Genomic DNA, 14,873 nt, shown 5'->3' on the forward strand with positions numbered 1-14,873 from the left:
GGGCGAGCTCCTGAGGCGCGCTGGCTGTGGCTAGGAAACAGTTCCCTAGGCGCCGGTATTTCGTGAAGCAGAAAGGTTTAGAGGTGAACGTGGAGAAACTTGTATTCTGAGTAATTGTGATTTTTAAGAGCCAACCACGTCTGTCTTGCCCTGTTCCAAGATGGCGGCGCAGCCTTTCTAAGTGTCTTGCTTCCGCTCGCCCGCCGGGGAGGCGCTCTTTGATTGGCCAGCGGACGGCGCCGTGGCGTGACGCACAGGACGCTAACCAATCGGCTTAGGGCTGAGTTGGACTTGGCGGTGGGAACTGGAGCCCGGCTCTTGCAGCGGAGGGTGCGTACGGCTGCGGCCAGGTGAGCGGTTCCGGCCAGGTGAGTGGGGAGCACAGGTTATGAGAGGCCGAGGGCAGGGACCGGAGTCTCTGCTTAGGGGCAGGTGGGTTGCTCCTGGGGCGAGGCCTTTTCCCGGCGGTCAGAGGAGCCGAAGGGCCCGAAGACCCAGGGGTCTGCTGAGAGTGACGTGGTCCCAGCCAGGTGGGGCGGCCGGCTGGCCGGATTCTGGCGCAGGATCCCTCGGAGTCGCGGCAGACAGAAGGACCCAACGTCCAGTTTACAGTTGAGGAACTCGAGATTCTGGTTAAATGATTTATGCTTCGTGACAGAGCCGGAGCTAGAACCCAGGTCTTCGGACTCCCTTTAAAGATTAAACCTTGCTTTACCTTAGTTGTGTCCTGAAAAATCATACCTTAAGGTGGAATGAATGGTACAGATTTTTTTTTTTGACAGATACGTCTACAGGATCTTTACAATTTTACTTATTCATTCATTCAGCTGTTAACCTATTCTGAAAGCCTTCCCTTTTGAAAAGATGGTGTTAATGGTAGACCTGTCTCTCTAGAAAAGTGCACCTTGGCTCATGCACACAATTTTGCATACAGTTTCAGAGGATTTATTGACCCTGTGAAGTCCCCTGTTGGCTGTGCCCAGAGTTAAGAATCCATGCTCTTGAGGGAGTGAGCGGAAGAGGCAGTGGGAAATGGAGAGCGCAGGTTTTAATATGTGGATGCCTGGGGACATGGGATGGAGATAGTGCCTTTTAATAATGATCTGTTTTGAGAAGGAAAACAGCCACTTAATGAAGTCTGCCGAGGTGCTTGCTGAGAATTGGGATGTTAGAACTTGCTTTCATTCCCACCTGAATGACCCTTTACTAGCCAGGAAGCTGCAGAAGTGTTTTCTGTGTACACAGAACTACAGTTTCCTGCTTTGGCCAGAGATAACAAGTAGATGCCTTAGAGTTTAAGCTGGAACAAACATTTGGAATTTTTGTGCTCCGCGTTGTGTGTAATAGAGTAATTCATTTGCATTTATAGCCCTATGTTGTTCCCTTAGTCCAAATTAACAGTATGGCACTTCTCAAAACAGCTTGGAGACAGTCATTATTCAGCGTTGCATAAGTGAGCACTAGAGGCCACTTATATAATAGAGTCTTTTTTTAAAAAAATTATTTCTTCTTGGCTGCGTTGGGTCTTTGTTGCTGCGCACTGGCTTTCTCTAGTTGTGGTGAGTGTGGGCTACTCTTCGTCGCTGTGCGTGAGCTTCTTGTTGCTTTGGCTTCTCTTGTTGCGGAGCACGGGCTCTAGGTACGTGAGCTTCAGCAGTTGTGGCACGCGGGCTCAGTAGTTGTGGCTCACGGGCTTAGTTGCTCTGCGGCATGTGGGATCTTTCCGGACCAGGGCTCGAACCCGTGTCCCCTGCATTGGCAGGCAGATTCTTAACCACTGAGCCACCAGGGAAGCCCCATAAGATTCTTTAATTTGTCATTTTTCCCATTGTTCTCGAGAGTTTTGTTCCCTTGAACCCTAATAGCTGAAGTGTGTGTTAGCCTAGAATTTAGTATGTAAACAGGATGAAGTTGGCATTATTTGGGTTTGAAAAACGTACTTAGTCTGAATGGCTGTTTCATTAACTGGAATCTTCCAAAGCATGAGCATAAGCGACTGTGGTGAGGGGACAGGAGCTGGTGAGGAACTCACTTAGCATAATAGCAAGTGTGCCTTTGTAATTTTGGTGATCCCAAGTAGAAGTACCTTGGCTAAGAACTGGTAGTTGTTCTTGTGGTGAATAGGATTCGCACTTCAGTATCCAGTTCTTTTCTCCATAATAACGGAAGGAGGGAAAGGGCACAAAACCAAGATCGCTTGGAATGTAAATTATAATACAGTATTTACTCGAATAGAGCAAGGAGGAAAGGGAGTCAGGGAGGAAGGTAGCTGGATGCTGAAACAGGGTTTGAGACTTAACCCTTGAGCACGGGGCTGAAATTGGCTTGGCTGAGATGATCTGTGATCTAAGAGGAGATTTAAATTACTATTATTCACCTACATGCAGCTTAGGGATGACCAAATGATGGTAAACCTTCTGCCCCTTTTATTTTTTTAAGGGCTAGAAAGGAGGGTTGAGAAAGGAATGGGAGAGGTAGCTTTGAAGTTAATTGGCTCTTGGGGGGTCAGAGAGAAGTGAGATGTTGTCATCCTCCAGTGACAGGTTCTTCCAGACTAAGTGTTTAAGAAACGTGGCGTTAGGTGGTCATCTTTTTTTGAAGTTCAGTTGAGAATTTCACATACGATTAAACTTTATCTTTAGTGTTTTTTTTTTTTTTTTAGACAATGGCAACATACCTGGAATTCATTCAGCAGAATGAAGAACGTGATGGCGTGCGTTTTAGTTGGAATGTGTGGCCTTCCAGCCGTCTCGAGGCTACAAGAATGGTTGTTCCCCTGGCTTGTATCCTTACTCCTTTGAAAGAACGTCCAGACCTGCCCCCTGTACAGTATGAACCAGTGCTTTGCAGCAGGCCAACTTGCAAAGCCATTCTCAATCCACTTTGGTATGAATTCTTTTAACAACTAGCAAAAATGATGAATACAGTAAATTATGACTTTCCCGTGATTCTCCTAAAAGTGACTCAGTTGGGCAAGATGTCAAATTTGAGATGAGTAGTAAATGGTGAGAGTCTTAGGTGATGAATGCTTGTGGAAGTCTCCCTGGCCTGATATTCCACATAGAATTAGAATTTATGGGAACGAGGTGGAGGTAGAGGGAAAGGATTTGTAATTTTTTGTTTTTCTGATTTTCAGTTTGCTTTTGCCTTAACTATTGATTTTATTGGTGCCTTTCAAAGCATTTTCCAAAAAATATCCAAAAGCTTTAGAGAGTTTTGTTGTACCTACCTGGTATGGTGATGCTGTATGGCAGGAAGAGGTAATAGGCAGAAGAAATTTGAACTCTTGATGATTTTATTGTTAAGTGGAATTTTTTAATTTTTTGCGGTATGCAGGCCTCTCACTGTTGTGGCCTCTCCTGTGGCGGAGCACAGGCTCCGGACGCGCAGGCTCAGCGGCCATGGCTCACGGGCCCAGCCGCTCCGCGGTATGTGGGATTCTCCCGGACCGGGGTACGAACCCATGTCCCCTGCATCGGCAGGCGGACTCTGAACCACTGCGCCACCAGGGAAGCCCTAAGTGTAACTTTTTTGTGCCTGAAATGGTGACCTTTGATAGCTCTCTTAAATGTGGGCACTCTTTGAAAGAATTTTTAAGCAAGTGAAGAGTGTCATAAATACTCTTTAAAAGATAAAATTTTTATATGAGGGAACATTTTTTACTTCATTCTCCTTGCTCTTACTTGGTGTACCCATGTATAAGATGCTGCTGCTCTTTTAAAATAATAGCTGATCGTTAATTTTCTAAATGTAGAAAGGGGGGGAAAGCAACTATAAAGCATTATCTTGAACCAGTTCTAGGAAGTGTATCAACCCAGAAGCATTCTGCTCAACTTCTTCAAGTGAACTAAGTGTGGTTAAAGTCTGAGTTGTTTTTCCTGTGTGTTAAATGTCCTTTTAGTATTAAAATTTCATAGTTTAATATATTTGAACAATAAAGACATTAGAAAAATCATAAAGAGTATGTTTAGATAACAGGGCAAAAGGAAATAACCTATAATTTTTATAACTCATGAATTTCTAAATATTATCTAGGAAATCGGAGAAGAGCAAAAAGGATTTAGTAGTTGTTCATTGTTGCTGCTTGAAGGAGCCTTTCGGTGCACTCAGCAGCCAGAACTCTAGCTGCAGAGAATGTGTTGCATACCTTCCTCCATTGAGGCACCCACACCTGAACACACATCCGTGCGATTTACTGAACAAGAAGTTTACACTTAAATGCTTTCTACCTTAAAAATGAAAACGGTATCTGGTTGTAATATTTATTTTTCTCACAGTCAGGTTGATTATCGAGCAAAGCTTTGGGCTTGTAATTTCTGTTTCCAAAGAAATCAGGTATGTGAACTGTAATTATTTTACAAGTATTTCCTGTGTTTCACTTTAGTTGTCCTACTCTGAAAAAAATTAAGTGAGGTTGAATTTGTGTCTGGTCTGGCACAGGGCACCTGTCAAGGTGATATTTCTTAAGCCTAATATTGAATGTTGAACATATGTGATTTTTGTTTTGAATGGTCATTCAGTTTCATTATATGAGTCTTTGTCTTTGCTGTGGATGGGACATAGATTTCCTTTTTTTTTTTTAAATAGGTTTTCTGTAAGTACTGAGTACGTTACCCTAGAAAACAGATAAGGTGTTTATATTACATTTGATTTCAGTTTATTCTAATTGGATAGTGTACGTTACTGGATTTTCATTTTCGATCTTCCTAACTTTCAGGATCAAGTTGATCTTGTTTTGATTTAAACATTTTTAACTACTAAACTAGGAGCTCACAAATGATGAGAGAGACTTTTCTTTGAAATGAACTGTGCCTATGGAGGAAATGTTCAAAAAGTGGATTATGGTGGTTATTGCACAATTCTGTGCATTTACTAAAAATCATTCAATTGTACATTTAAAATGGGTGAATTTTATGGTATATAAACTATACCTCAATAAAGCTGTTAGAAAATAATTATGCCCAACATAATATATAGTACTCTAGCATATCTTAAGATATTAATAACATCCACTTGTTTATTCTTATATTTGATCATAATTAACAGTCTCATTCTCAGATAGCACACACCGAGTCCAGTGGTGAAGAGACCAGTGTGCAGTTGATGACTTTTAAGTGTAGTCTTGGGAATTAGAAGCAGATACCGTACAAGATTTGTCTCCCTGGGCGATTCAGAGTAATTGCAGATCTTAAAAACATTCCTACACCCTATTATATTCAGAATTGATGTCTGTTTAATGTAATTTATTGTTAAAATTATAAGGCATCTAAAGACAATGTCAACAGAGTAAAAGTCCAACCCATAGGATGGGTGAAAATATTTGCAAATCATGTGTCTAATAAGGGATTAATATTCAGAATATATAGAGAACTCCTAATACTCAACAGCAACAGGAAAGCCCAACTCAGAAATGGACAAAGGACTTGAATAGATATTTCTCCAAAGACGATAGACAGATGGCCACTAAGCACATAAAAAGATACTCATCGTCACTAATTATTAGTGATGTTTACCAAATGGTCCAGCATTCCCACTTCTGGATATATACCCAAAAGAACTGAAAGTGGGGTCTTGAAGAGATACTTAAACACTCATGTTCCTAGCAGTATTATTCATTAGTGATGTTAACCAAATAGTCCAGCATTCCCACTTCTGGATATATACCCAAAGGAACTGAAAGCAGGGTCTTGAAGAGATACTTACACACTCATGTTCATAGCAGTATTATTCACAATAGCTAAAACATAGCAACTGATCTGAGTGTCTGCTGACGGGTGAATGGATAAGCAAATGTGGTCTGTATGTTCAATGCAATATTAATAGCCTTAAAATGCAAGGTGTTCTGACTTATGCTACGTGATCGAACCTTAATGATATTACTGAGTGAAATAAGCCAGTCACAAAAGACAAATACTGTATGATCCCCCTTGTATGAGGTACTTGGAGCGGTCAAATTCATAGAAAGAGAAGGTAGAGAGGTGGTTGCCAGGGGCTGGGTGGGGGTGATGGGGAGTTACTGTTTAACAGGTTCAGAGTTTCAGTTTTGCAAGATGAAAAAAGTTCTGGAGATGGATGGTGGAAATGGGTGCACAACATTATGAGTGTATTTAAAACCACTGAACTGTACACTGAAAAAAGATTAAGATGGTAAAATTTACCACGATTTTTAAAGTTTGGGGGAAAAAGATCAATGTGCAAGCTACAAATTTAAAATGTTTGTAGAGAAAAAACAAAACACCTATGACATTATGTTAAGCACCAAAAAGCAGGTTGCAAAATTGTGTGTATAAGGTGACCTCAGCTGTGCTTAAGGTAGAAAAAGTGTGGAAGGAAATACACCGAGATGTTGACAGTAGCTGCCTCCGGGTGATAGGAGCACGGGGGGTTTGCATCTTTTATCTTATATTTTTCTTGTACTTGCCAGTTTTTCTACAATTAACATGTATTACTTTATTGATAACAACTAGAGTAGTAAACCCAAATAAAAGCTTTAGTCTTCCATGTAGATTATTGATGAGACAGCTAAAATTTCAGCCCTTAATTTACAGGGCAACAATTTGGAAATTATTTTTAATAGTGTGTGTTTTAATGATTTAGAAGTTACAAGATAACCTAAAACTGCATTAAGGAAAAGTTCAGTGTGATATAGATATAGAACAGGGTTATGGATTTTAAATTCTGATTAAAAAATGATTGATTGATTGATTGATTGATTGATGCCCCAGGTCTTAGTTGCAGAATGCAGGATCTTTAGTTGCGGCATGAGAACTTTTAGTTGCGGCATGCGTGCAGAATCTTGTTCGCCGATCAGGGATTGAACCTGGGCCCCCTGCATTGGGAGCACACAGTCTTACCCACTGGACCACCAGGGAAGTCTCTTAAATTCTGATTTTTGTATTGTAGTAACATGTTCTACATTTTGTGCTTTCAGAATTAATATGTGGTCATTAACTATTTTTATAAATGGAAAATAAAAGGCATAATGTATCTTTCAGCCCTCATGAAGCATTGCTTTGTTTTCTTCTCTTCAGTTTCCTCCGGCTTATGCAGGCATATCTGAGGTGAATCAGCCTGCTGAATTGATGCCCCAGTTTTCTACAGTTGAGTACGTGATACAGGTAATTGTTTGCTGCGCATTTAAGGAGCAGTGTTAAATTGAGCTTCTTTTGAAATACTTTGTCTTCTGTGTCTCTTGCTTGTCTGGACGATTTAAAGCTGTGAGGCCCACAGGATCCTGAACATTAGGTCATGGTACGTGTGCACGTGATGGCATCGTTTTCCCGTCTCCATAGAAGGCTACCAAAAAGGTAGCACTGATTCAGTTCAAAACCTGCCCTCCACAGCCTTGTCCGTCTCAGTTGATGGTACCCCATCTTCTAGTTGTTCAGCTTAGAAATCTTAGATTCATCCTTGACGTCTCTCTTTTTCTCACATCCCATATCTAATCTGTTAGGAAATCCCTTGCAGTTGATATTTACAGTTGATCCAGAATCCAGCCACTTCTTTCTCCCCACAGCTCCTGTCCTGGGCCAGCCCCCGCCTCTCACTTGAATTATTGGGGCAGTCTCTTAGCTCTTCGCCCTGACTTTACCCTTGCCCACTTATATTTTATTCTTCACCCAGCAGCCAGGGTAACCCTTTAAAAACATCACATTAGGTCTGTGTTCAGAAACCTCCAGTGGCGAAAATGGCTCCCTTTTCACCTGGAGTAATAGTCTTCAGAGTTTTGTGTGAGCTGGCCGTCTTACCCCTCTGACCTCAGCTTCTTTTAGGGTCCTCGTTCAGCCAAATGGGCCTCCTTGACTTTGCTCAAGCGTGCTGGGAACAGACGTGCCTCTGGGCCTTTGCTCTGGCTTTTCCTCGGGCTAGAGCTTTCTCCCCTGTATCTGTATTGCTCCCTCCTTCTTCTCCAGGTTTTTGCTCAAATGTTACTTTCTTAATAAGGCTGCCCTGACCTCCCATTTAATGGTGGAGCCTCCCTGCCCCCCACCCCCCACCCCCCCATGCCCGGCCTTCACAATCCCTCCCCCTTTCTCTGTTCCGGAAAGTTAGCTCCTGAGGCAGGCAGGGATCTCTGGCCTTTTGGTTCGCTGATGTATCGCAGGACCTGGAACAATGCCTGGCGTTCAAAAATGTGGAATAAATTGTTGGATATAAAGTAGTCTTTACGTCTAGTTTGTTTTGATAAAACTTGTCGTTTAATGAAGTAAGTAGAGATTTGTTTCGATGTTCTTATCCCTGACAGTCAGTATAAATAAAGACTTGTTACTTACATAACTTGTTTTGCTTTTTTTTGGCTGAGCCATGTGGCTTGGAGGATCTTAGATCTCCGACCAGGGATTGAACCTGGGCCCCGATAGTGAAAGCGTGGAGTCCGAACCAGTGGATCGCCAGGGAACTCCCTTGTTTTGCTTTAAAAAGAGCTGGTTATGTCTATTTGTATACTGATCATTGTGCTGTTTTTCTTTGCATAAAGCGAGGTGCTCAGTCCCCTCTGATCTTTCTCTACGTGGTGGACACATGCCTGGAAGAAGACGACCTCCAGGCACTCAAGGAATCCCTGCAGATGTCCCTGAGTCTCCTTCCTCCAGATGCGCTGGTGGGCTTGATCACGTTTGGGAGGATGGTGCAGGTCCATGAACTCAGCTGTGAGGGGATTTCCAAGAGTTATGTCTTCCGGGGGACGAAGGATTTAACTGCAAAGCAGATACAGGTTAGTGCCTTGCTTGTCCCCAAGCAGGACCAGGGATGTTTCTTAAAAATTCCTTAGGAAAAAGGGAAAAAAATGTCATTCACTTGTAGTGTTAAGGGAAATGAGTCTTTCTGGTTTGTGTAGGACATGCTGGGCCTGACCAAGCCTGCCGTGCCCGTGCACCCAGCGCGCCCAGCACAGCCACAGGAGCACCCTTCCATTTCCAGCAGGTGAGCTTGGATGTGCACATGCACAGCGGCGGCTGTGGGCGGGAGGGAGGGACAGCAGGAGAGCTTTTGTTTTTTATTTTTAGAGGGGAAAAAAAGACTCAGGCTAACCAATATTTAATGTTTAATAACAAACATGACAAGTCAGTGTATGTTTAAAATTTATAACTAAGTTAATATATAAATATATATATACACACACATATACATGTGGGGCAGATTTGCTCAAAATATTTTTCCTGGTTAGACTTGTATCATCACAGATTTTGAGACCACTGTACGCAGTCATTCCCCTCTTATTAGATACATGGCTCTTGTCCTTTTTGATTCTTAAGTAAAGCTGGGGAAACTGAAAAGGCTTCTGTTGGGTGTCCTCTAACAAGCCTGAGATTGGCCCGCTGTGCTCCTAGGGCTGCCCAAGGCTGGGTTAGCAGTTGGCAAACATGATAAGATGCTTTGCTGACATGCCTGGCACAGCCTCTTCTCTAAGAAACTGGTGTTCCTCCCTGTATGACTCCCAAGGTTCAAGAGAAACGCAAATGGAGTCTTCAGAACGATGAAGATTGTCCACGTCCATGAACCTTACATGGACTGAGTTCATGTTAGCATGTCTTTAGGGGTTTTTGCTGCTTAAAATTTAATTAAACTGATTTGCTCCTATTTGAAATTGATTTTTTTTCCATGCTACATATGCAGATTGCTATATACTAGGCTTTAAATGACATTCTTGAATAAAATTTGCTTTGAGTTTTTTGTGTTTGTAGTTAGACTTTTTTTTTTTTTTTGCTGTACGTGGGCCTCTTAGTGTCGTGGCCTCTCCCGTTGCGGAGCACAGGTTCCGGATGCGCAGGCTCAGCAGCCATGGCTCACGGGCCCAGCTGCTCCGCGGCATGTGGGATCCTCCCGGACCGGGGCATGAACCCGTGTCCCCTGCATCGGCAGGCGGACTCTTAACCACTGCGCCACCAGGGAAGCCCTGTAGTTAGAGACAACTTTGAAGGAAAAAAAAAAAACTGCACGTTTTTTGTACTCTGATACTTATTTTGAAGAGCAGTAACTATGTGTCATGCAGGCTGAAGACCAGAGTACTTTATTAAATCAGGCTTGACGTGTCCATTCAATATCATGCAGATTTCTGCAGCCCATTCACAAGATCGACATGAACCTCACTGATCTTCTTGGGGAGCTGCAGAGGGACCCATGGCCCGTACCTCAGGGGAAGAGACCGTTGCGATCCACTGGTGTTGCTTTGTCCATTGCTGTTGGCTTGTTGGAGGTAACTCAGAATTTACTGGGACCTATCGGACCACACAAGCTTTCTCACAGAAGGTGTGTTTGTTGGCCTTGTCTGAAAAATCAGCTGTGACCGCAGTCAGCTGGCAGTGTTAATTTATCAGAACGTGGTTCAGTGATTATTATTATCCACACTGAAGGAGCCCTTGGTGTTTTGAAAATACAAAAAGTTTTCATGAGAAACACAAGGCCATTAGGGCACCAGGATCACAGGAAATAAAAGTGCGCCAGACCCTCAGGTTGGAAGAGAGAAGCTGCTTCTCGGCAGCGTCATCTGCGTTTTGCTGCAGTATCATCAGTAGTCACGACAGCTGAGGACAACTCACATTTGGAGCATTTCTGTGAGAAACATGCTTGGGGTGGGCTGTATGTTCCTAAAATGCTGCCACTTACTGCTTTAGGGCACTTTTCCAAACACGGGAGCCAGGATTATGCTGTTTATTGGGGGTCCCCCTACCCAAGGACCTGGCATGGTGGTTGGAGATGAACTAAAGGTTCCTATTCGTTCCTGGCACGATATTGAGAAAGATAACGCCCGCTTCATGAAAAAGGCAACCAAGGTAGGTGCTCCTGGCTCAAGGCTGTAAGTGTGGTCACCCAGGTGGGGTTTGGGTTGCCCTGGAGTGACAGCTGCTCTGCTGAGGCCATGCTTTGTGGTCAGTGAGTACCTCTTGCTGAGATGACCTTCCAGATCTCGGCTGATGTTAAGTATCTGTCCCAGTTCTGAGACCTTGATTAGAGTGGGTGGCCCTAAAACTGCTAAAAGTGTTTTGAGACTGAAAACTGCAGTTTTATTTTATTTGGATGTTATGAGAGAAACTGTCTCCACATTCCTCTCTTTGATCACATCCCTTTGGTGCGGTAAGGCACGCCTAGTGAGTGATGTTGCTGTTCCATAAAGGTAATTTTTCTCTCTTTGCAGCACTATGAGATGCTTGCTAACCGAGCTGCTGCAAACGGTCACTGCGTTGATATTTACGCTTGTGCCCTTGATCAGACTGGACTTCTGGAGATGAAGTGCTGCACAAACCTTACTGGGTATGTGGACAGTGAACCCCTGGGAAAAGTGAGAGTACTTATTCTATGGAATGAGACTTGAGTGATGGAACCGTGGGAATGGCCAAGGCTGGCTCAGATGAGCGTTCAGGTGGCTCTGGGCTGCAGTTTCGGTGCCTGGGGAGGGTTTGTGGGCCTCTTGGAGGAAGAAGCTGTGATCAGAAGGAGGTCAGGGTTCACTGTGAACTTGTTGTGTCAGAGTAACTTAATTTCTTAGAGTTGTTGCAGACACCAAGGCAGGAAAGCAAGCATGGAGTATGTGGCCTTCAGCACTTCCTTGTGAGAAGGGGGGAAATAGGCTGAATGTTAGAGCAATTAGGAGCCCCCTCACCTGGCTTAGTAACGGCACCTCATGACAGCCTGTACTCGCTCAGCCTGGAGGGTGCGGTGCAGGGCGGGCTGGGAGCCCAAGTCTTCAAAGCGGGATGGTGCCCAGCCAACTGCCTTTGGGGCCCATGGGCACGCTCGAGCCTCACCCCAGACCTCCTGAATCAGAGGCTGAGGATGCAGCCTGGTGGTGGGTTTTAACAAGCTCTCCGGGGATTCTGGTGAGAACCACCTATGGCACCACTAGGCTGAAGGTGCTGCAACATCAGAATCACCCGGGAACATTCAAAACTACTTTTGGTCTGGGTCTTGTTCCTAAAGTCGGATTTAATTAGCATGGTGCCTGGCCTGGGCATCAGCATATTTAAAGTTCCCGAGCATTTCTGACGTGGAACAGAGTTTGAGAAGCACTGGTGCGGCCCGTGTGTGCTCCAGGCATGCCTGAACACAGACAGCGTCTGGAGAACCTGCATTTGTGTGCAAGTCCCCTGGGGTCTTGTTCACACGCAGCTGGAAAAGCAGTGGCAGAGAGCTGTGGGTGGGCCTGGTGTTCTGCATTTATAAGGAGCTCCCAGGTGGTGCTGCGGGTCCTCACTGAGTAAAGGGGACGGGGTAGAACCCTCGTCATCTGCAGCTGGCCTGGCTGTGCCGCTGAGTTCACTTAATACGCTGGACTCCCCCCAGTGCCCTGCGGGAGTTCTTGTCATGAAACATCACAGGAAAACTTCCATGTGTTTGTGAACACCCCCGAGCTTCTTATACACCAGAGTTCACGTGTATGTGTCTCTCTTCTGGAGAGGGACCAGCACTTCCCTCACACTTTCAGTGAGGCCTTTGACCCCTGAGTGACAGTATTTAGGGCACATCACCTGTTGCACAACTACAGTATCGGGGAAATGTGTGAACAGTGACACTGAAAAAAAAAAGACTTAGAGGTTTCAGTTGATGGCTTGAAGTGAGCCAACCATTTGTGATGACTTCCAGCAAAGGCGAGGTGACCCTGGGCTGTGTTATGGGGTCCATTATCTTCAAGGAAGATCACAGTCTTTGTTTCCTTGGGACTAGTCACACCTTATCCAGATTATATCATCATTTATTTTTTTAAATTTTTAATTTTTGAAACAGTTAACAGATTCACAAGAAATTGCAAAAATAGTACAGTGAAGTCTGTCCATACTTTTCATCTAGCATCTCCCAGTGGTAGCATCTTACATAAATATAGCACCATGTCAGAACCAGGAAACTGACTTGGTATAGCACAGTAAACTATTGATACATCACGGACCGTACTTGGCTCTCACCAGTCTGTACATGCACTCATTTTTAAAAATCTGTGTGCACGTCTAGTTCTTTGAAATTGTTATCCTCTCTATAGGTTTGTATCACCACCACAGTGATCAAGATACAGCACTGTTCTAAAGAATTCTATGTTTAATGTTTTAAAAATAGTGTCTTTCTTGAGTACAAATTGAACTGGCTGTTTTCCATTATTAGTAAGTGATCAGTAGCACCTCTGTGGACATGCTTGCTTTTTTCTTCTTCTCTAAAATAATTGTTCATAAATACCCAGGAAGCATCTGAATGGCTTTGAGTCATCCTAAAGGTTCACTTTCTTTTTCCTTTTTTCTTTCCTAGAGGCCACATGGTGATGGGAGATTCTTTCAACACTTCTCTCTTCAAGCAGACATTCCAAAGAATTTTTAGTAAAGATTTTAATGGCAATTTCCGAATGGCATTTGGTGCTACATTGGAAGTAAAGGTAGAATAGATTTCTAAAACCTTAATGAAAGAATAGTGTTCTTACTTACTTAGTAGTCATAGTTGGGGGAGCCTCACCCTCAGGACACGGGCATCTAAAGATAAGTTAAAAAGTTCCTAGCAAAATAATCCCAACAAAGTATATTCATTCTGTCCCTTTCCTTCTCAAGAATGACCTGCATATTTATCAGTGTTTTAAACCATGAGATGTCTGCTCTCCCTGCAGGGAGAGCAGGCCTTACAAAGGTGGTGGGCTAAGTGCCCACCCAGCCACCGGTTTGTGTTTAGCGTCTGCCTGCAGACTAGCCAGGGCGCTCTAAAATGGGGCAGCATTGTGAGTTTGGCTTTTGTTTTTCCACGTAGGGACTGATCGCTCTATACGCTTGATTCTGAGTCATTGAGAAAACATTCAAAGGGGCCGTTAGAAAATATGATGGCAAATATTACTTTGCAAATTGGCAATAATCATTAAATCATCTAGGTTAAACTTTAAACAACATTGTCAAATGTTGGAGGTTTTTTTAAAAAGATGGAGAAGGATGGACTTTGCTGAAATGAATTCAGATTTAAAAGTCTGAGTATGTTGGCCTCGTCATTGTGTTGGAGTTCATAAATTAAGTATTTTTAAAGCAACACAAAACAGCATATTCCCTGATTGACATTTGTAACTAGTTACAACAGGTTTGTGGCACAGGAGGAGAATGTCGTATTGGTAGAATTGCTGTCTTCCATGTGCACGATAATTTCAGAGTTGAGAAGGCAGAACATGCTGCTGCATCTTTGGAACAAAGAAAACTCTATTTCTAAAGGAGGGTTTTATTAAAGTTTTAGTCAGTTCACAGCAGCCCTGGAGAAGCATATACAAGCTTTTGCATGCTAGAATCCCTGTAGGATTTTCCCTTGGTGGAATAATAACCCTGCCGTTTTAGTTGTGTCCTTTGTGAGGGGGTGGTTCTTGGTGATTGTTAACTGTCTGCTCTTATCTAATTCTGCCTCAGACCTCGCGGGAACTGAAGGTTGCCGGAGCCATAGGCCCTTGTGTGTCTCTGAACGTGAAAGGACCGTGTGTGTCAGAAAACGTAAGGAAAACTCCTCTATCACCCTCACCTCCTTTGCCTGGGAATTGACCCCTTAGACGTGTCGGGCCTGGATGACCTTGCATTGTGTCACCTGTTGGCTTGTGTCTGTGGTGAGGAGAGAGGGGTAACTCACTGACGCCCATAGCCCTGAGGGGTAGTGTCATTTCTGTCTTTCCATCCATTGGTCTGAACGGTCAGAGAGGAGAAAGCTGAGGCTCAGAGAGGTTAAGTGTCTTGCTTAGGGTCAGAGATGACAGCGGGGGAGCTAGGTAGGGACCATGTTCCCCACCCAACTACCCTTTCTTGGGTGGCCGCGCCAGAGAGCTACCAGGCGTTGCATTCTGTGCAGCACACTCCTGCAGGGACAGACCCGTGTGCTTATTGCCCTTGTAAGGGCTCCCTCTGTCTCACTTCGCAGAGACCGTTTTGAGCTGGTTGGGC

At 43.9% G+C, this 14,873-nt stretch overlaps 1 protein-coding gene across 2 annotated transcripts in view; it reads left to right on the forward strand.

Moving 5' to 3' along the window:
• The first annotated feature begins 265 nt into the window (after positions 1 to 265).
• SEC23B (SEC23 homolog B, COPII coat complex component) overlaps positions 266 to 14,873 on the forward strand; it is a 39,581-nt gene continuing 24,973 nt past the window's right edge. The window contains exons 1-11 of one of the 2 annotated variants that reach the window (XM_082670425.1): positions 266 to 368; positions 2,663 to 2,886; positions 4,278 to 4,335; positions 7,032 to 7,118; positions 8,477 to 8,713; positions 8,837 to 8,922; positions 10,051 to 10,195; positions 10,614 to 10,772; positions 11,135 to 11,250; positions 13,231 to 13,354; positions 14,352 to 14,432. In XM_082670425.1, coding sequence (XP_082526551.1) covers positions 2,666 to 2,886; positions 4,278 to 4,335; positions 7,032 to 7,118; positions 8,477 to 8,713; positions 8,837 to 8,922; positions 10,051 to 10,195; positions 10,614 to 10,772; positions 11,135 to 11,250; positions 13,231 to 13,354; positions 14,352 to 14,432 — 1,314 coding nt within the window. In that variant the 5' untranslated portion in view covers positions 266 to 368; positions 2,663 to 2,665. The remainder of the gene's footprint in view (positions 369 to 2,662; positions 2,887 to 4,277; positions 4,336 to 7,031; positions 7,119 to 8,476; positions 8,714 to 8,836; positions 8,923 to 10,050; positions 10,196 to 10,613; positions 10,773 to 11,134; positions 11,251 to 13,230; positions 13,355 to 14,351; positions 14,433 to 14,873) is intronic. The other variant, XM_082670424.1, reaches the window with a different exon arrangement.

Source organism: Grampus griseus (genome assembly GCF_964374135.1).
Source record: "Grampus griseus genome assembly, chromosome: 14".
In the NCBI taxonomy this organism is placed as follows: domain Eukaryota; kingdom Metazoa; phylum Chordata; class Mammalia; order Artiodactyla; family Delphinidae; genus Grampus; species Grampus griseus.